The sequence below is a fragment of the Chrysemys picta genome, chromosome 4 (assembly GCF_011386835.1).
Source record: "Chrysemys picta bellii isolate R12L10 chromosome 4, ASM1138683v2, whole genome shotgun sequence".
NCBI classification, from domain to species: Eukaryota; Metazoa; Chordata; order Testudines; family Emydidae; genus Chrysemys; species Chrysemys picta.
Window position 1 is genome coordinate 8405033 of NC_088794.1, and position 19696 is coordinate 8424728.

General features: G+C 49.8%; 1 protein-coding gene across 2 annotated transcripts in view; it reads right to left on the minus strand.

Moving 5' to 3' along the window:
* Window positions 1-585: 585 nt before the first annotated feature.
* The window catches only part of LOC135983320 (adenylate cyclase type 10-like), a 28594-nt gene continuing 9483 nt past the window's right edge, over window positions 586-19696 (minus strand). The window contains exons 3-11 of one of the 2 annotated variants that reach the window (XM_065594326.1): window positions 16686-16864; window positions 14005-14161; window positions 12820-13024; window positions 12640-12736; window positions 11269-11384; window positions 8370-8487; window positions 7507-7702; window positions 5493-5681; window positions 586-954 (exon numbers count right to left, since the gene is read on the minus strand). In XM_065594326.1, the coding sequence (XP_065450398.1) occupies window positions 766-954; window positions 5493-5681; window positions 7507-7702; window positions 8370-8487; window positions 11269-11384; window positions 12640-12736; window positions 12820-13024; window positions 14005-14161; window positions 16686-16864 (1446 nt within the window). In that variant the 3' untranslated portion in view covers window positions 586-765. Of the gene's footprint in view, window positions 955-3187; window positions 5682-7506; window positions 7703-8369; window positions 8488-11268; window positions 11385-12639; window positions 12737-12819; window positions 13025-14004; window positions 14162-16685; window positions 16865-19696 lie in introns of both variants that reach the window. The other variant, XR_010600888.1, reaches the window with a different exon arrangement.

Genomic DNA, 19696 nt, shown 5'->3' on the forward strand with positions numbered 1-19696 from the left:
CCAGCCTCCACCTGCCACCCCCCTCCGCGCGTCGTCCCGCCCGTGGACTCCCCCTCCCTGAGTGTCTGGCTCAGCAAGACAGGGTGCTGGAGTCCTGAGCTGGCAGGGAAAACAGGGATAGAAGTAGTCTTGGCACATCGGTTGGCAGCTCTCAGGGGGAGTTCTGTGATCCAACCCATCACACTTTCCTTTTTGGGAATAGCACTAGATTCTGTTCCAGGTTATAAAGGAATAAATTACTATAATGAAGAGATACTGCAGAGTTTAATTAACGGTGAGGAAAAATAGTCTAAGGCCTGGTCTATACTACCCGCCTGAATCGGCGGGTAGAAATCGACCTCTCGGGGATCGATTTATCGCGTCCCGTCGGGACGCGACAATCGATCCCCGAATCGGCGCTCTAACTCCACCAGCGGAGGTGGTAGTAAGCGCCGCCGACAAAAAGCGGCAGAAGTCGATTTTGCCGCTGTCCTCACAATGGGGTAAGTCGGCTGTAATACGTCGAATTCAGCTACGCTATTCACGTAGCTGAATTTGCGTATCTTAAATCGACTCCCCGCTGTAGTGTAGATGTACCCTAAGCAAGCCACGGTGAGACATTAGAACCTACATTTACCAAAGGAAGAGATGAGCAAATACAGAGGGCTTTGCAGAGAGCAGGTGTTGTTATGTGTACCGTAGCAATATCATAAATGCTTACAAATTTGGGCAGTGCCGGCTAGAAAGGCTTACAAAGTGCTCCAGTTGGGCAGAACTACATGCAGCTCAGACATCGGGGATCTCCGGTTCTGGGAAAGGATTGTTAATATCCAGTGCTGGCACCCGCAGCAAGTACTTGGTTTTATGGATCTCTGGAAAGTCTTTCTCTGTCATTCCTATTTCCCACTTGGGAAAATCTGGTGCGGCCTTCAGCCATAAGTCTTCCATGGGGCCTTTTGCAGTGAACCACCACTCCTAGGGAAAACAAAAGGGAAACGAGATGCCAGAATGAGACTGGATCTTCAGAGACAGCATTTCCAAGATGGTCAGGAAGGGGAGGAGTCTGACAAGAGCCCCCTATTCTTGCTATCGATCGCTATCTATCCCACACTGTCCCACCAGCAAGCCAGGGAACAAACGGATTACGAAAGTTGCAATTTGACCCTTGATTCCCAGCTGGCTTTGGGGAAGGAAGTAATCTGCATCACGCCTAAACCAGGCACAGATCTCTTCCCCTTCCATGCTGGCTCAGCACTGCTGGCTGGTGTGCTGGATTCCCTGCTCCTATGTAGGAAGGGAAGTAGGACCCCATTGAAACTACTCAGCTCCCCATGTTGTGACCCACGATACAGATAGCCCACACAGGGATGTTGAGGCCCCTTAAGCCCCCTTACTTACGTCCTTTTAGGGTGTAAGGTGAATGGTTTTCATTTGATGATTTACTCCTGCTTCACGCTACAGAGGCGCTATACAGGAAGTGTAAATATTGTAGTGACTTATCTTTCTACAAAAGACTTTATTGCAATAAAGCAGGCCAGCTGCCTTTACAATGATGACACCAGAACAGAACCATCAAACCACAGAACTGTCCTCCAAGATGATAAAAATGCATCTTGCTAGGGGAATTGTTCTCTCAGTTTGCCACCGAGGTGGAATTTCACAGGCTAGGCTGGCAGAGCCTGTGGTTGGAAAGGCCGATTCCAAACTCAAGTCTTCTCTTACGCAGATGGTTAGAACTCTACCTGTGTCCATTTGGGTCTGGAAAAAGTTCTCAGACATCCATATTTCAAATCCCCTCTCTTCCTGGGGCATGTCCTTCTGATGAAAGTAGGTAGCCATGGTTTATATGCCATCCTAGCTGTAGATTTCCCATATATTTTTTCCCCCTTCTCCTCCAACTGTGATTGGACCAAGCATATTTCTGGCCAATATCTTTTTAAAAGGCCAATAGCAGGTGCTTCCTAGCCCCAAAGCTGTCAGCCTGTCTATTAGTAGTATTATTTTTTATTTGTATTGCCTCATTGTGCTCGGTGCTGGACAAACAGAACAAAAAACCATCCCTGCCCCAAGGAGCTATCAATCTAAGATAAGAGTCAACAGGTGGATACAGACAGACGGGGAGCACAAGAAAACAGTGAGACAATATTGGTCAACATGGTCGACTGTGGTCTCAAAGCACTTGGCATCATGGCAAAGGAGAGTTTTAACTCCAGTGCCCACACTGGCCTTTGTTGTCTTGGTCCAAAACAGAAGTGTTCCCCCCAGGCCATGGTAGAAGGTCCTGTTAAGACAAACCAAGTAGTTTTGAGTTTGTGTCCATAGTAAGCCATCACACCTTTCTTAGCCTAATACTGTACTTTCAAGGGATGAGACAAATGTAGCCATTTTGCTTAACTTCTAAATTCCAAACTATACACCCCAGCCATTTGCTCCAATCAGCTCCCTGGGCAGGAGAAGAAAATAGGCTCTGTCAAGAAACGCAAGAGCTACATTAGAGCACTGGCTTTGAGATATTTTCTGACATTACCTCACAAGAGTGGGCTAAAATTAGGTCAGAAACTAACACGGTCAATGGTAAAACTCTTCCAGTAAGAATGCTTGTCACTGTTATATGTCCATTGTTCCTGTGGTTGCCTTCACTTGTTCCATGTCCTGTCTATATGAGGAGTGTACCATGAAAGCGCATATTACTGTGCACTGATTTTCATGCATTGCAGGCATGCTACCATCCGGCAGTGTGTTCCAATTATACCAGCCTCTTTGCAGGTGCTTCAGGGCACATGGCCCAGCAGATACGTTGTCATGTAGGTGTCTTGGCCAGACTGCACTAGATCTTTAGTAATGCTCCTGTTTTTAAGTCTTTCTGCATTGCTGCTTGTGGGCCTTTTACATTTTTCTCTGCTTGTCTGACATCTGACAACAGCTAGCTGCTGTTCATCAGGGACTGGGCGTTTCTGTCCCTACTGGGAACAGTAGGCCAGGCAACCAGAAGGTGTGGGGTCAAGAAAGGGAAATTGGGGTGGGGACTGGGTGTGCTGGGACCTACTGACCATGCAATGGAGGTGTAGGAAGGAAGGAGGGAAAGAGGGGAAGGGTGGCTTGTGCAGGGCTCTTACAAACACACACTCAGGAGAACCTGGGAATGCATTCCCTTCCCAATCCAAATCAGACCCCACTGGTACATTTTCACAACTAAAAAGTAGCTTACCAGATCTGAATGGCATTTCTCCTGCTCTCCAGGTTGAACCTGCAGCTGTCTCAGGAAGCACTTCATCAGATTCCTCTTCCCCCTGGCATTCAGAGGCCTTCTCCTCTATTGCTCTCATAATGCAGTCTCCAGTACAGGGAATGTCCATCTCTGCCAGATGTTGGGAAATGCTATCATACTATACACCTTCCCTGATTGCTGTGATCATATGGTACCACAGGCTCTGGGCCTGTCTGTAAGGCAGTGAGCATGCTGATGTCGGTGCTGGCCAGCTGGCAGCCTGGTCGGATGATCCAATGAGGCATTGTAGAGATGAGATCACAAATCAATCACCAGAAGAAGCCTGCCACTGTGGAAGCACTGTGCAGCTAGGGGCCACCCACGTGTGCTGCATTGTTTGTACAAGTAGGTGGGTCCTGGCCAGGCTGACTCCTGGACAGTGGAATGCAGACAAGTGTCCAGACAGGCCTCCTCTGCCGTATGGGATTGCACTGGGAGGTCCATTTGCACTCTTTGGGCTAACACAACATTGCCCTCTGCTCACCATGACACTGACAATGACCGAGGCTCGACCTCAAAGCACAGGTGGGTCAGCACAGTCAATAGCATAATAGAAACCCAAGTGTGTGTGTAGATGTGGCGCATGTTACGGCCATGCTAGGGAGAACATGCTATGTTAACCATGACAAGTTGGACCAAGCCATGATGGGCAGGCAGGTGTAGACAGACGCATGGACAACAGGAAAAGGAGATTTAATTTTGCAAATATAAAGTTTGCGCTAGAGAGAAAACCACTGGCCCCTAAAAATGATGCTCCTCTAGATCTTCCATCAAAATGTTCTCCAAAGCACAAGTTCCAGGAGGCGCAGAGCAGGAAGCGATGTTCTTTTGGAATGGTTGGGTGTGTACTAGAAATGGTCCCAAACCGGTTAAACGTTTTGAATGGGATTTTATGCTTCTTAAACCATAGCCCTGAGAACCGTCCAGTGACGTCAAGATAAGTGCTGTTCACACAATACTGAGTGAGACACTTGGGTTGAAATCTCAGGCTGCATCTCACTCCCCAGCTTGGCAGATGTGGGCTTGTCTACACTTACCGGGGGATCGATGCACGGCGATCGATGCATCAGTGGTCAATTTCGCAGGTCAAGACCTGCTAAATCGACCACAGATTGCTTTCCCGTTGACTCCTATACGCCACCAGATCAAGTAAGGGGAGTCGATGGGAGAGCATCTCCTCTCGACATTGGGTAGTATGGACTCAAGCTACATCGACTTGAGTGACGCTATTCATGTAACTTAAATTGTGTAACTTAGATCGACTTTTCCCTGTAGCGTAGACAAGGAGTACTGCAGAGTAACTCTGGCAAGAGCTGGGAGCCTATTTGTTGGGTTTTGTAAATAGTCACCACTGCAGGGTGAGCAGTAGCACAGTTAATGGAGTCCTTGAGCGATTCTATTCCATTCTGTTGGAGGAGAGTTCTGATGATGTGGGTGGGTGTGGACGTACCCAACAGGGTGAAGGATCAGGTGCTGCGCATGCTCCTCCCCAAGCCTTGTCCCCAAATGTCATGCCAGCCCCAGGCTGTCTGAGAATATACCACAAATGTTAGTGGAAGTTAGAAGTTAGGTGGGCTTGGGCTGTATGTCACAGTGGTGCGGCAGTTCCCCGCCCCTGTCAGGAAGGAGTTAAAGAGCTCCTCCAGCACAACCAGCCTCAAGCCAGTGCAGCTGTAAGCCTTGTCCAGCCTAGGTATGGGCGGGGGGGCTTAAAAAGGAGGATCCCAGCTCAGTTTGGGGCAGCACTCTGAAGGAGCAGGACTGCAGTGCCGCGGTCCCTGACTCCCAGAAGCAGGGGTTGCTGACTGGGGGAACAGCTAGGGAGCCTTGCCCACCCAGGCCCTTGCAGAAAGGAGAAGGGCTGATACTTTTGTTCTTTTTTGCTCTCTTTTTCTTTGACTTCCCAAACTGTTTGTTTGGGCTACTTTAATTCCCCCTACCCCTGGGCATGGGGGCAGAGGCTATGAACAGCACTGGACTCTGCCACAGGAACAGGTCCCATCCTTTCCCCCAGGGGGTGCTAGGGAGGTACAGCCTACTGCAGGTACCCACCCGCTCCATCCAGGATTTCGATCATTTGCCTTCACAACACCGCCCCCCCCGCCCCTTGACTTTATCTATATTGCAGCCATTGACCTGCAGCCAACTCCACTTTCTTCTAGGGAATCCTAAATCCCTTCCCAGAGACCAGCTCATCTGGTGCTCAAAGGAAAGAGCTTTCAGATTACCAGCTCTCGGGACTTACGTTGCTGATCTCCAGCCAGGATTTCTCCAGGAGGTTTCCATATGTGTCACAGAGTTGGAATGCTTGGGATAGGTAGATTTGGCTCTGTTCTTCATTGCCCAACACCAGGAGGATATAGGCTTTCAGGTGGTAAACCCGAGGGTAACAGATAGGGCTTGTGGAGCAGCGAGAGAGAACCTGGTCCAAGTCCTAACAAGAGAGCAATTGAGATTCATGTCAGGATGACATCCCAGAGCTTTGAGATCCCTTTGCAGGAATACAGTATGGCAAGGAGAAGAGCCAGCTAGAAAGAAACAGGAAACCTGCAGAGAGATAGAAAGTAGCAGGGGTAAGATAAAAACCAGGAAGATTCAGACTGTATGAACTCGTCTTGATCATGCACTTAGGCAGCACTCACTAACTTGGCTTTGCAATAGTCTCTTATCCGACCTACAGGACAAATCCTCTTTGGGAATTGTGCACTCCGTGTGGCTGATTTCTCTTCTACCTCCTGTCCAGAGGCCACTCTGAGAGGATCCTAAAGATATGTTTCTTGCAAAGTGAGTGGGATGGGGACGAGGGGACATCTGTCACAGCCTTAATAGCATCTTTTTCTGCATCCTCACAATGTCCGAATAATCTGTCATGGTTCTCTCACCCCACAAATGTGCATCAATTACTAGCCCTGGAAACATATCGTTGAAGGGCTATGATCATGAAATACTGCTGTTTGATCAAGGGTTGCCCCCACTTTCTGAATCCTTCCACTAGCTTCCTGCCTCTTATTGCATCAAATTCAAGTTTCTCTGTCTCCCCTACAAACTCTATAATGTAGAAATAAACCTAGCTGCACAATGCAAAAATGTCAATGCCTTCTCCCCTCCTCCCTTGCACAGCAAATATGGAACATCACTTTTGACCAGTTTCCATGTTCCATGCCAAAAATAGAAGTGTCTCTGTATGCTTTGGGGGCACTTCATTTTGTCTGGGGATTTCCCCTCCTCTCCATTGTAGTGTATTATGGGGAAAAAAGAGGTTTTGCAATTCTTGCCATCAATTTTGGGATGAATCAACTGGAAAGAAGCAAAATGATGATCAACCTTCCCCTCCACTTGTAATAGCTTTGCATTGGTTATTGCTCATGCGGAGTGTAGTGCAGCACTGAAGGGATTTCAAAACCAACCCACCACCTGAACAGCCATTAAAACAATCCCAGGGGCCCGAACAGGGAACTAGGCAATTCAAGGGAGGAGACCGAGGCTAGTAGAGCTGAGTAGATACACAGGGCTGAAGAGTTGCAGGTGTCAGGACCCTGGTATTGAATCCAAGTCCATTGGGTCCCTAAAAGGGATCCCCAGTGTCCGCGCCATGGCAGCATGCGGAACCACTACCCCTGACTGACGGCCTTGGTGCTAAAGACCTACAGCCCCACAACAGCTAGGCCCCTGATTGGCTGGACTGACAGCATTCTCACTAGGCACCTGGACTATATAAAGACCCCAACAGGAAGAGGAAGCTGTCTGAGCAGCAGGCCATTACTGCCTGGACCACCTTGGTGCCCTGCTATTTTGCCTGACCTTGCCTTGCTGCTGTACTGTCTCACCTGACTCTGCCTTGCCTGACTGCACCTACCTATCTTGCCAACCCAAACCCTTCGATTGTATCTCCTGGCGACAGACCCCCCCCCTGCGAGAACTCTAACCATTGCCCCGGACTTCCTGGAATACCAATTGTCCTCCCAGTTACCAGACCACCCACACACCACTAGACGACGACTCTGGACTCCCCTAGTCTGCCCCTCCTGACCTATCATAATGCCCAGTGTCTGAAAGAGAGGGGTGCAGGGAAACGTGATAGATGGCTGCTCCCAGTGGGCCTGATTCAAAGCCCATTGAAAGACTCCCATTGACATCATGGGCTTTGGATCAGGCCCTCCATGTCTAGCAGCCATCAGGAGATATCCAGCCGCCATTTGCAGATGTATTGCATTTTACAGTCTTTCCACATAATGTGGACATCTCCTTCTCCCTCTCACCTTTAGCGTCTTAGTACGAGTCTCCCGGACCAATTCAGGCCTTTCCTCAAGGTGTTTCCGTAGCATAAGGATCTCACACTCCAAGAATCTACAGAATCCACTGGTAGCAAAGAATGAGGCACTAGTTCTCCTCAGCAACCTTCTGGCCTTTTCAAAAGGCTCCTTGAAGTTGCCCCACTGCTGAAGTCTGGCAAACCTAGATCACCAAGAGAGAGATCCACATAAGATTTGCTGTAGGGGATTGGACTATTGGACCAGCCAGTGGCACCGACCTATATATGGAAAACTCACGCTGCATCTAGCTACCTGCACAGTGCTATACAATGGGCAGAGGAATTCTTCCTAATGCACACAGCAAAGCATGAGATATGATTACCACCAACTTAGATTGTACTTTGGGGGCAGTGACTGTCTCGTTATTCTGTGTTCGTACAGCGCCGAGCACAGCAGGATACTGGTTCATGGCTAGGACTCCTAGGCACAATGATGTTGATTATAATAATTTAATGCAAAATAAAGATGTTTTTACTAGACCTAAAATTATCCATCCGAGGTATGTGCCATGATGACAAAAACTTTTCAGCCACCCCCCCAGCTAAGGTGGCCTTAAGGCTCATGAATACCCCATTCAGTCCTCTAGTAGAACTGGCCCAGTTCTGCCACCCTCACTCATATTGAGAAGTACCTGATCAGCCAAGTAGTCACACTGATTTCAACAGGACTCATGGACGAAGGAGCTATTCAACGTGAGTACGGACGGCAGAATCCGGCCCAAAGTTTCTGAATTCCGACCCACCATATGGCAAAATAAAGAGTAAACCAGTAACACAGCAAAGCAATTTTGAGGAGACTTTGTATATTACCAAATGGCCACGGATGAATACAGCCCCAACATGATGCTGTTCTGAGACATAAGGATGCAGTTTTTTTCATTGCGTTGTATGAATTCCAGGCACTCTTTAAATGACTTAAATGAAAATCCTGTAAAAGAAATTTGCATTAGAGAAGCTGTTTCCCCTTCTGGTGGGGGTGTATTTCCCTATTCTAAAACTACCATAAGTACAAAGATCGTCAAGAGGGATCTTGGAAGTAGCTGAATCACCTGGCATAAAAAATTCTCAGATCTCAATGAAAGTCTAAAAGAAATGTTGCAAGATTTGAGTTTTAACTGAGCTCCTTGGGGCTGTCACAGGCTCTGTATCAGTGGTCTCTAGTGCAAGGGGAGAAACCCCATACCGGGCAGAAAAAATGAAAGCCTCATCACCCAAGCATGCAGTCCACTTTAAACTGCCCGTGTTTCTGTAACACTGACAGACTCTAATTGTCAGCAGCTGGGATCGAATCTGAGACCTGTGGAGCTTAGTGCACGAGCCTCTACTGAATGAGCTAAAAGCCATATGGCCGTTCGCTAAGGTTGTACAGCAGACTCATACTCTCGCTCTAAGCGGTCTTGGTGCCACTAGATGGGACAGAACACCACACTCAGCAGCATAGGCGTGCGCATGGGGTGTGCCGGGTGTGCCCAGGCACACCCTAATGCAGGGGTGGGCAAATGGCCCCCCTCCCCCAGCGCGGCAAGCCGCAGGGTCTGCGCTCCCGGGCCCCCTCCCCTGGAGCCATGCTGCTGCGCACGCAGCGCTTTGGGGGCCGGGGCTGTGCACTCCCGCGGGGCAGTGTTTGGCTCCGCGGGGAGGCTAGGAGCCTCATCTCATGGTAAGGGGTCTGGGGCCAGGGGGTTTGGATAAGGGGTGGGGGCAGTCAGGGGACAGGGTGGGTTGGATAGGGGGTGGGATCCTGGGGGGGTGGCTAGGGGTTGGGGGAGGTCTCTGGAGGGAGCAGTCAGGGAGCAGGGGGGGTTGGATGGGGCATGGGAGTCCCGGGGTCTGTCAGGGGGCGGATAGGGGTCAGGGCAGTCAGGGGACAGGGAGTAAGGAGGGTCCTGGGGGGCAGTTAGGGTGGGGGGGTCTATGGAGGGGGTGGTCAGGGGACAAGCAGCTGTGGGGGATTGGATGAGTTGGGAGTTCTGGGGGGGGGGCTGTCAGGAGGCAGGGGTGTGGAGAGGGGTTGGGGGAGGCAGGGAGCACGGTGGTTGCATGGGTCGGGATTTCTGGGGGTCCTGTCTGGGGGCGGGGAGCGGTTGGATAAGCATGGGAGTCCTGGGGGTCTGTCTGGGGGCGGGGGTGTGGATAAGGGTCGGGGCAGTCAGGGGACAGGTAGGGGGTAGGGTCCTGGGGGGTAGTCAGGGGACAAGGAGCAGGGGGGGTTGGAGGTTCTGAGGGGGGAAGTCAGGGGGCGGGAAGTAGGAGGGAGTGGATGGGGGCAGGGTGGGGGTGGGGCTAGGACGGGGCTCACTGGGTGCACACCCTAATGAAATGGGCTGTGCATGCCTATGCTCAGGAGGTGTGTGAGTTACATTTGTTCTCCACAATGGATGCAATGCAGGGATGGGCAAAGCAATTCCTATGTTGTGGAGCAGCAGCAGTCCTTCCATAAGGAAGGTTGCCACTTGGGTCCCATTATCCATCCCTCTCTTTCTAAAAGGTATTTTTGAAAGAGGACCTCCTTAAACTATAGAGCAAAAAGAGAGTTTCAAATTCTTCCAACTTTTTTGCCACTTTTGTAGGGGAAAAAAACAGATAACCACAACCAAAAACCCAAAGAGAATTGGCTTCAGCAGATCACTGCCTTTGAGCACGATTGTGAGAGTAACCTACAATATGTTATTAAACATGTTTAACAGATACTCCAAGGAACAGACATTCCTACACTGGCTAGCTTGGTGTTGCATGTAAAAGGATTGCTGGAGCCCTAAACTTTCACTGCAAGGAAAGTCTCTAGCCCTTTCCCATGCAGAAGTAGAGCTCACAGCATAGTCAGATCAGTAGAGAGGCTAGACTTGTCAAAGAAAAAGGTTTCCCACCACCAATCAAAGGTTCACAAGGGAGTTCTCCCCTCTTGCAGACCTCAGGAAACCCACTGTAAGGTGGTGTGAAGTGACCACCTAATCTCCCAGCCAACCCCCCTGTTCTCACCCAGTCCCTTCACTTTGTGGGCTTTCTGAAGTCTGTACGAAGGGAGCTGTGGTCCTGGAGACCTTAGGCCAGGTCTACAATTCAATGTTTTACCGGCCTAGTTAAGTCAGTTAGGGGAGTGATTTTTTTTAATGAGATAGCTGTGCCAGCCAAAGCCCTAGCACGTAGCAGCTATACTGGGCGGAGAAAGGACTTTTGCCAGTACAGTTTATGTCATTCACAAAACTGGTATAAACTGGTACAGCATCTCCATTAGCAGGGTTTTGCCAATTCAGCCATACTGATATAGTTATACTGGCAAAGGTTTTAAGTGTACACAAGGCTTTAGATGTGCAGAGTGCCAGGGGGCTAAAAGGAGCAGGGTGACTGGGGTAGAGATGAGGGGAATTCCTCCATGCGGGCTGCGTGAAGTCTGCAGAACCCCAGTTAGCCTTGTTGGCCAACTTTACAACCTCCCACCTCCCAGTATAAGGCTCCAGATTTGTATGAGAATATCCCAAAAGCGTCAATGTTCACACAGATATCAACATCCCTTCATCGGAGCTACAACCCCTTTTCTGTTAAATCTTTTAGCTCTCTTCTTTAAAAGCATATCAATTGCAGTTTAACCACAAACGAGATGCCAGAATGGCGCCACCGTTTTCTGGCAGTGTTGACATGGCAACCGTCCCTGTCCAGGAGTGTCTGCAAAGCACGCCTTTATCTGTTGTCCTCATTACCCAGTACTTACCAGCATAAAGCAAGAGTTCTAAACAGTAAGAAAAGAAACAAGCCATCTCAATGATTGTCTCCTCCACAACAGCCAACTGCTCCAGCCAGCTCAGTACTTGCACACAATCTTGGTACCTAGACATCATGGAGAATTATTGCACGACTCATTTTATTCTGAGGTGTTTCTCCCCTATCCCTTTATTTCCTTTCCTCTTTCCATGTCTCATTCTCTATCCTCCCATCCATCATTCCACTCATATATCTATCCTATTTTTCTCTCCAAGGATCTTTGGTCAACGAGCTTATGGAGAAGGGCTTCAAGGATGCCTGACAAGACACTGAGTGGATAGAGACGTTCCACTGTGGTCCTTCCCAGGTGCGCAAAGTATCCCTATGTGCATATAAGTGTCTGCAAGGTCCACTGTGGATAGCTAATTGCCTTTCCTGCTGGTCATTGACAAGGAAAAGCACCAGGAGCAGTGCATATAGAAGCCAGGTGGCCAACCTATTACTACAGACAAACATGCCCCAGCAGAAGGAACAATTGTGAGAACAAGTGTGTTCAGGAAGCCACTGTGGCTCAGAGAGAGTTCTTATAGATTGATGTCTAATAAGAGACAGACCAGTCTTTTAATCTGCCAGGGGTGGGAGGAAATAAGGCTGCCACATGACTCCAGTTGACACTTCTGAGCCATGTGACAGAGGTACCTACATCCCAAGTATGGGGATCCAAACTGCCTCCTCATGAGGAAGAAATTCACTTCAGAAGAAAAGTACCAGCCAACCAAAGCAAAAAGCCAAACTTAGCCTGTCCATCCTTCCTCACTTCCTGGCTCTATAGACCAGGGAGGTCCTTGGTCGCCCTCATAATGTGCCTCCCACCTCTTTCTGTCAAGGGCACATTGTTATCATCGATAGTAATTCACATTAAGAGCTGTTAGGTATGGCTCAGTATTATCCCTCCATCTCCTCCTTGGTCAGCCATGAGGTCAGACACCATAAATAGGGCCCTGTGTAAATCACATTTTTGTGGAGGACATGGAAATCGAGAAAATGCCCCCAAACCGTGATCTTTTACATATTTTTCCTTACAATTGACCAAATGTACTTATCAAATTCATTCCTTGCAAACGGTCGGGAATTTTCTTTAAAAAAAAAATTGATTTATACAGGGCCTTAAACATGATGTCCTTCCTAGAGACATTTCCTAGAGACACTGGTCTGTCTTCTGTCATTGTAACCACATGCCTTGCCCACTGAAGTCATTGGGATTTCTTTATATTTACTATACTTGTGTCTCCATCGACCTCCCACAGTTCCCTATTAGATTTCTTCTCCATACACCATTCTCCTTAGCCCATCCATATGGGAACATAAATTTGCATCATACCTGGTGCTCAGAAAGAGAGCTTTGAAGAGCATGCAGAGAACCAGATAGTCCAGCTTCGGTTTCTTCAGACGCACACACATTTCATGGGCTCGATAGCCTGTGGAGAAAACAAATGTATTAAGTGTCTCTCCCTTAATACTGACACCTTCTCTTCACAGTATACGATGAAAGCAGACTTACCTAATTGAATAGATAAGGGCAGGTTACCCAAGCAGAGCTTCATATAGGCCAATGACTGTGCTAATTTAACTGTTGTTAATAGCCCTCCTCCGATAACCCGGAGGTGAGAGCTACGCTGGATGGCCATCAGCTCATATTTCATCCATTTATCTTGGTTACCCATCATCTGGCAGCAGAGTGAGAATTCCGAATAGGATGAAATGATCTGAAATGTTCAAAACAAGAAAAAACAAAGGTTTCAGAGTAGCAGCCGTGTTAGTCTGTATCCGCAAAAAGAAGACCAGGAGGACTTGTGGCACCTTAGAGACTAACAAATTTATTAGAGCATAAGCTTTCGTGGACTACAGCCCACTTCTTCGGATGCATATGCATAAGTCTCTAAGGTGCCACAAGTCCTCCTGTTCTTCTTTTTAAGAAAAAACAAGAGCCTGAAACTGTTGACTGAATCGTTATCTGGTATAGGCTCAAAAGGGACACATGGATGAACCAGAAACCCCCACATTTCTTTGTTCCTTTTTCTCTTACAACACTGACCATTAAAAAAAATTAGGATTATTAATATTAACATTTATTATGCTCATGTCTAAAGGCTCCAGTCAGGATTCCCCCCCTGTGCTAGGTGTTGTACAGACACAGAATATAAACTAGTGTACATGAAATTAGCAATAGCTTAAAAAATCAGAACCAACCTAAACTGTTACAATAAAAAAAATGAAACTGAACCTCAGATCAACTCTTTTGGGAGGCTTAAAAAGCTCAGTGAACTTTAATTGTTTGTCATTTCACCACATCTCTGCCTCCCTAGTTCTTACCAGAGGCAGAAGTGCTGCAACATGACAAGGAAGACCATGGGCATGTTTTACCAGCCAAGACAGAAAGAAGCAAGGCATGCTGGAAATCTGACAAGAAAGCTGGTTTTCCATGAAATTTCCAGCCCCAGAGGCTTAGACAGTGTGAATGAGGTTCAGAAAAACATCAGAACATTGGGATGATTATCCAAAGCAAGCTTTTACAGGTCAACCCATGGTTTGTTGAAATCGGACATCTGCTCCATAACAGTCAGGACTCTTCAATCCCCTTTGGGCGGGATGTGTCCTGTCACCACAGTTATTTCCAGTGCTGCTAGTTACTTCCTCTTCTTTGGGGGCAGGAGGAGAGGGTTCCCAGTGGCGAAGGTGGACCCACCTGGCTCTCATCCTCTGATTCCTCTGCTGAGTTCACCTTCATGAGTGCTGCCAGGTGACAGAACTTCTTGCTGTTTGTAGCAGTGTCCAGGCTGAAAAGTTGCCACAACAAGGAAAGGCAGTGGCCCTGCTGGTACAGGAAAGCTAATTTCTTCTCCCTGTCACACAAGAGACACATCTTTAGCCAGAGCAGATCACAGCAGCACAAAGATCTCACTATTGCTACTAATTAAACAGAGAGCAGCGGTGGGAGGAGGAGGAGGCGGGATCCTGAACTGGACATTTCTTCCTCCTCCTAGGAGAGGAGGCATGGAGGATTCCAGGGGCAGGAAAGGGGAAAGGAAGAAGTAGCAATCAGATGATGGGGTACCAGTTGGGGAGGGTCAGTCAATGGAGGGGTGGCATTGTGGGGGAGGTGGATGTAGCAGCAGGGAGGTTGAGGGTACCTGTGGGCATTGGGAAGGACGGGAGACATCTGCTCCCCCACTTTGGCTGGCTGCAGAAGGGAGCAGCACAGAAGAACCTGAGGCGGCTTTATGCAGCAATGCTGAGAACCCTCCCCCTTCCCTGGCCACTACAGATCAGTTTTTAGGCTCCAGCCAGGGGGGGATTAGCAATTGTAGCCCTGTGCCAGCAGGGGTTGCTCTGTCAGCAGAGGGGAGCAGGAGGGGCTTGGCCAGGGCATGAGGGAGCACCATTGGCTGGGTCAGACGCTTCTCCCCCACTATCTCGCAAGCATGGGGGGGCACAGTTATGGGGAGCATCACAGGGGATAGCTGTGAGGGGGATATGGGGAAAGCCATGCTGTCAACTCTCGTGATAGATGGCATTTTCCCTAAAGCCCCAGCTCCTGGAGTCATGGGATCACAGGAGAACCTTGGCTGCCATTTATTATTTCAAAAGAACAAGGTTCATGTTGTGAAGAAAAGCTTGAGAGACTGGTGATCTTCGGGGAAGGAAAGAGAAGCCGGAAGGGCTGGGAGAGAGGAAAGAGACTGGGGTGGGAGGCTATTTGGGGCAGAGAGAACAAGAGGGCTATTGGGGAGTCTGGACGGATTTCACAGGGAGAGAAGCCTGGAGCGGGAAGGAGGGTGAAAACTCAGCTCACCATCTGGAGACTGCTGCAGTGTAGGCTGGGAGTCTGCCACTGGGGACACTGTAGGGGGAGGCCAAAGTAGATGTTGGTGTTTTATTGAGGGGTATCGGATAAAAGGCAGTTGTGCTAGGACATTTTGGTGATCCAGGAAGGAGGGTTGCTTCGTGGCAGAGAATTACTCTGTCCATCTCCCCCACCAGTGGCTGTAAGAGGTGAATGTAATGGGGGGAAGGGGGGAGTTGCGGCAGCAGGAAGGGGGTTCCAGCAGAGATGGGGAAGAAGGTGAGCAGAGGAGGAGGGTGGCAGCAGCAGGGGAATATGATGAGGTACATTGGGGATTCCTGGGGGAGAGGTGAGACAGCCTGACTCCCCCCTGGTGCCTCAACCCAAACTCCGTCATCCCACCCCTCAGGGCCTCACCTACCCCTCCTGGAATCCAGCCTTTTCCTGCTCACTTTTTTCCCCACTCCTGAAATCCCCCTGCTGGACTGTCCATCACTTCTACCTGTCCTCACTACCTCACCTTCAGCCCCAAGCACCCCATCTTCAGGCTCCCCTTCTCCCCTCCTACCTTAACCCTTCACCTCTGCACTTCCTCCTTTCCACTGCCTTAACCCTCACCACCTGGTACCCCGGGCTGCCTCACTGACCTCTGCCACCAACCCCTCCCCTGCTGTTCCACCACTGCCTCCCTCCACCGGGGCTCCCTCATCTCCCCCAGCTTCCCCCTCCACAGCACCTCCCCCATTATGCACCCCACTCTGATATCTCCCCTTCCTGGGTACCTCCAGCCCCTCATGCTGATACCCCCACCGCCTCATCTCTCTCTCTCTGCTTGAATCCCCAGCAACACTATCCTGCACGGCCCAAAGGGTCTCTCCATAACACCAGATGCTTTTCCTTGCTCTCTCTGCCCCCGTTGGCCCCAAAGCCCATGGCTCCCAAAAGAGCTTCTCCTAATCTCAGGTGCCCCTTCACCTAGGACATCCCCGAACCACTAAGATGATGACTTCTTGCTCCACAACCTAAAAGAATGCTCGTAAACACATTACGCAGCCATGCAGTAGAATACATTCTGTTAAAGCATTGGTACTGTTCAAGTAGATTGTTTATAGTGCAAATAAAAACCTTAAAACTTGTTTACATATGTTGCACCCATTTTTATCACAAACGGGTAAATTGAAGCACTGTTCCCAGACTGAAATATGAGCATTCCCATGACGAGGCTGGTTAGCAAGGACAGGCCAACATTTGGAAATAATGCCTTCAGCAGTAGCAGGGAGTATAAAAATATTCTCAAAAGCAAATGCATTTCTTTGCAATCGATTCCTGTTTTCCAAAATAAATGCCTTGCTTTAAAGTACTGTACCATTGGGAATGCACATATCTGTAATTCCCTCTTCCCTACAGTGTGTAAACACCATTTTTTAAAACCCCCACTCTTCACATGCTTAATTTGAAGCATGCAAGTTACATGCTTCATATTAAGCATGTGCTTAAGTGTTTGCAGGATCGAGGTCTAAATGACAACCAGAGACTAAAGTAAAATCCACCCAACTTGGTTTTACTCCAGTTCTACTTCCTACCCTTTACTGCGACTATACAAGAATTGCTGCTTCTTCTGGTGAGACGTGTGCTTTGACTCTTCCATCAGCGTCTTAAAAAAGACTCCAATCAAGGTAAATGGGAATCTTCTGTTTAATAAAATCAAAGCCTTCCTGATGAATTTCTTTGTCAAATTCATTTGGCCCATGTTATAACAGACCTGCAGAGGGGAAGCGAGAGTGAGACAAAGACCGTTTGTTATCAGTCAACTGCATGTTCCGAAATGGTGGGGCTCTCAGCTGCCATTTTCTAGCATGACATCAATGCTGGAGCCAAGGGCGGAGGTGGGGAGTAGAGAGTGGGTTGGGTTAAACCTCATTGAAACTGTTGTGTCCTCCACTCCTGTGACGTTATTGACATAAACTGGGACCATATAGATCATTGTTGCAACCAAGGTCCTGTAGTGGCACCCAAATCTTGTATAAAGGGGGTCAAATGGGGTGTCTAGGACAAGGTTATGGTTTACTGGTTATGATTATGCTGTCTATATGTATGTATCAGTTTTGTAGTCGAAGTTATGAATATTGGCTCTATACTGTCTGTATGGCAAACTTAGGCTATGCTTCTGGGTGACATCCCAGACAAGCTGAGATTAGCTCTGCCTAGCCTGCTTGATGGCCCATTAAGGACCATCAGCTATACAATGGACCCATTGAGAGAAGGCAGATACGCCTTGTACCTCAGCAAAGTATGCAGGGACTGGCCCATGTGACTCCAGACTCCATTTTGCTGTAATTTTCCACAGTAAGAACAAAGAGGTGATCTTACGCCTGGAAAAGACTATATAAGGCTGATGCCTGATCTCCATCTTGTCTTCAATCCTGCTTCTTACCTCTGGAGGGACTTTGCTACAAACTGAAGCTCTGAACAAAGGACTGAATGACCCATCCCAGCTGGGGATGTATTCCAGAGACTTGATTTGAACCTGCAGTTTATTCCATCGCTGCTGCAAGCCTGAACCAAGAACTTTGCCATTACTGTATGTAATTGATTCCATTTAACCAATTCTAACTCTCATCTCTATCTTTTTCCTTTTATGAATAAACCTTTAGATTTTAGATTCTAAAGGATTGGCAGTAGCGTGATTTGTGGGTAAGGTCTGACTTGTACATTGACCTGGGTCTGGGGCTTGGTCCTTTGGGATCAGGAGAACCTTTTTTCTTTTACTGGGGCATTGGTTTTCATAACCATTTGTCCCCATAACGAGTGGCACTGGTGGTGATACTGGGAAACTGGAGTGTCTAAGGAGATTGCTTGTGAGACTTGTGGTTAGCCAGTGGGGTGAGACCGAAGTCCTCCTAGTCTGGCTGGTTTGGTTTGCCTTAGAGGTGGAAAAAACCCCAGCCTTGGGCTGTAACTGCCCTATTTGAGCAATTTGTCCTGAGTTGGCACTCTCAGTTGGGTTCCGCCAGAACCGCATTGTCACAACTCCTCATTCTTCTTCGAGTGCTTGCTCATATCCATTCCATTAGGTGTGTGCGCGCCGCGTGCACGATCGTCGGAAGATTTTTTACCCTAGCAACACCGGCGGGTCGGCTGTGGAGCCCCCTAGAGTGGCGCCTTCATGGCGCTGAATATATACCCCAGCCGACCCGGCGCCCCCTCAGTTCCTTCTTACCGCCCCTGACGGTCGTTGGAACTGTGGAGCGCTGCTTAGCTGTTCTCCACTCTCCCTAGCTTAGTTCGGTTATAGTTATAGTTTATAGTTAAATAGTTCAATAGTTTTAAGAGTTGTCTAGTTGTTATAATAGTTCAGGGGATTAAGGGGGTCGTCTCCCCCTTTCTCCCCCGGCCGCGGGGCCGGGCTCATGCCCAACGCTCCCGGCTTCAAGCTGTGCGCCTCCTGCGCTAAGCCTATGCCCACGAGCGACCCGCACGACTCCTGTCTGAAGTGCCTGGGAGAGTCCCATCAAACAGATAAGTGCAAGATCTGTAAGGCCTTCAGACCAAGGACCAAGAAGGAGCGGGACTTTCGGCTCCGGCAACTCCTGATGGAGGCGGCACTTAGTCCGGACGCTCCATCTACAAGTCAGGCCCCGGCACCTAGCGCCTCGGTGCGCAGTGCCCCGGCGGCACCGGCCATGACGACCACGCGAGTGGCGTCAGATGAGCCTTCCCGGCACCGGACCTCGTCGGCACCGCAAGCACAGCAAGTGCCTCGGCGCCGGTCATTATCCCCAGGGCATAAGAAAGCCCATAAGACGGGGACCTCCGTGCCGAAGACGCTGGCTCCCCCAGTGCCGGGGGTAGAGCCGCGTACGCCGGTGGAGCACCGGAAACAGGTGCCTCCAGCACCGTCGACTCCGGCGCCGAGGCCGTTGAGTCCGGTGCAGACGGCGTCTCCACCGAGGCCGGCGGTGATACAGTGCCTCCCGTCGACGCCAGAGACCTTCGCGGCGGCGAGAGACTTAATAGCTCTCACGGAGCCGGCGCCGCCTCAACCACCGGCACCGACGGCACCGTTGCCTCGCCCGGTCCAGTCGAGGGGGAAACCTGCCTTGATGCGCCCTCCATCGCAAGGGCTGGAACCTCGGCACCGATCCAGGTCCCGAAGCAGGTCCCCACGCCGCTCGCAGTCCCGGCACCGAATATCACCTCGGCACCGGTCGTACTCGCGGCCAAGATCTTCTTCGCGGCACCGCTCTACGTCTCGGCACCGCTATGATCGTCGGCACCGATCAACGTCGAGACGTAGCTCTCGGCACCGCTACGGTCGCCGCTCGACGTCGAGAGGCCGCTCCCGGTACCGGGCATACTCCAGGTCCTCGTCGAGGTCCAGATCCGACTCCCGGTACCGACGAGGTCATCGGCACCGGTCGCGGTCCCGGCACCGATCGCCGGCACCGCGTGGAGATAGATCATCTCCAGACCGGCACCGTGCGGCACCGCAGCCCACGGGAATCGTCTCGACGCTCTCGGCACCGCCATGGCCATCGAGATCAGGGTCTCGCTTCTCGGAGGACCTCTCGAGATCGGCATACCCCCCTCAAGG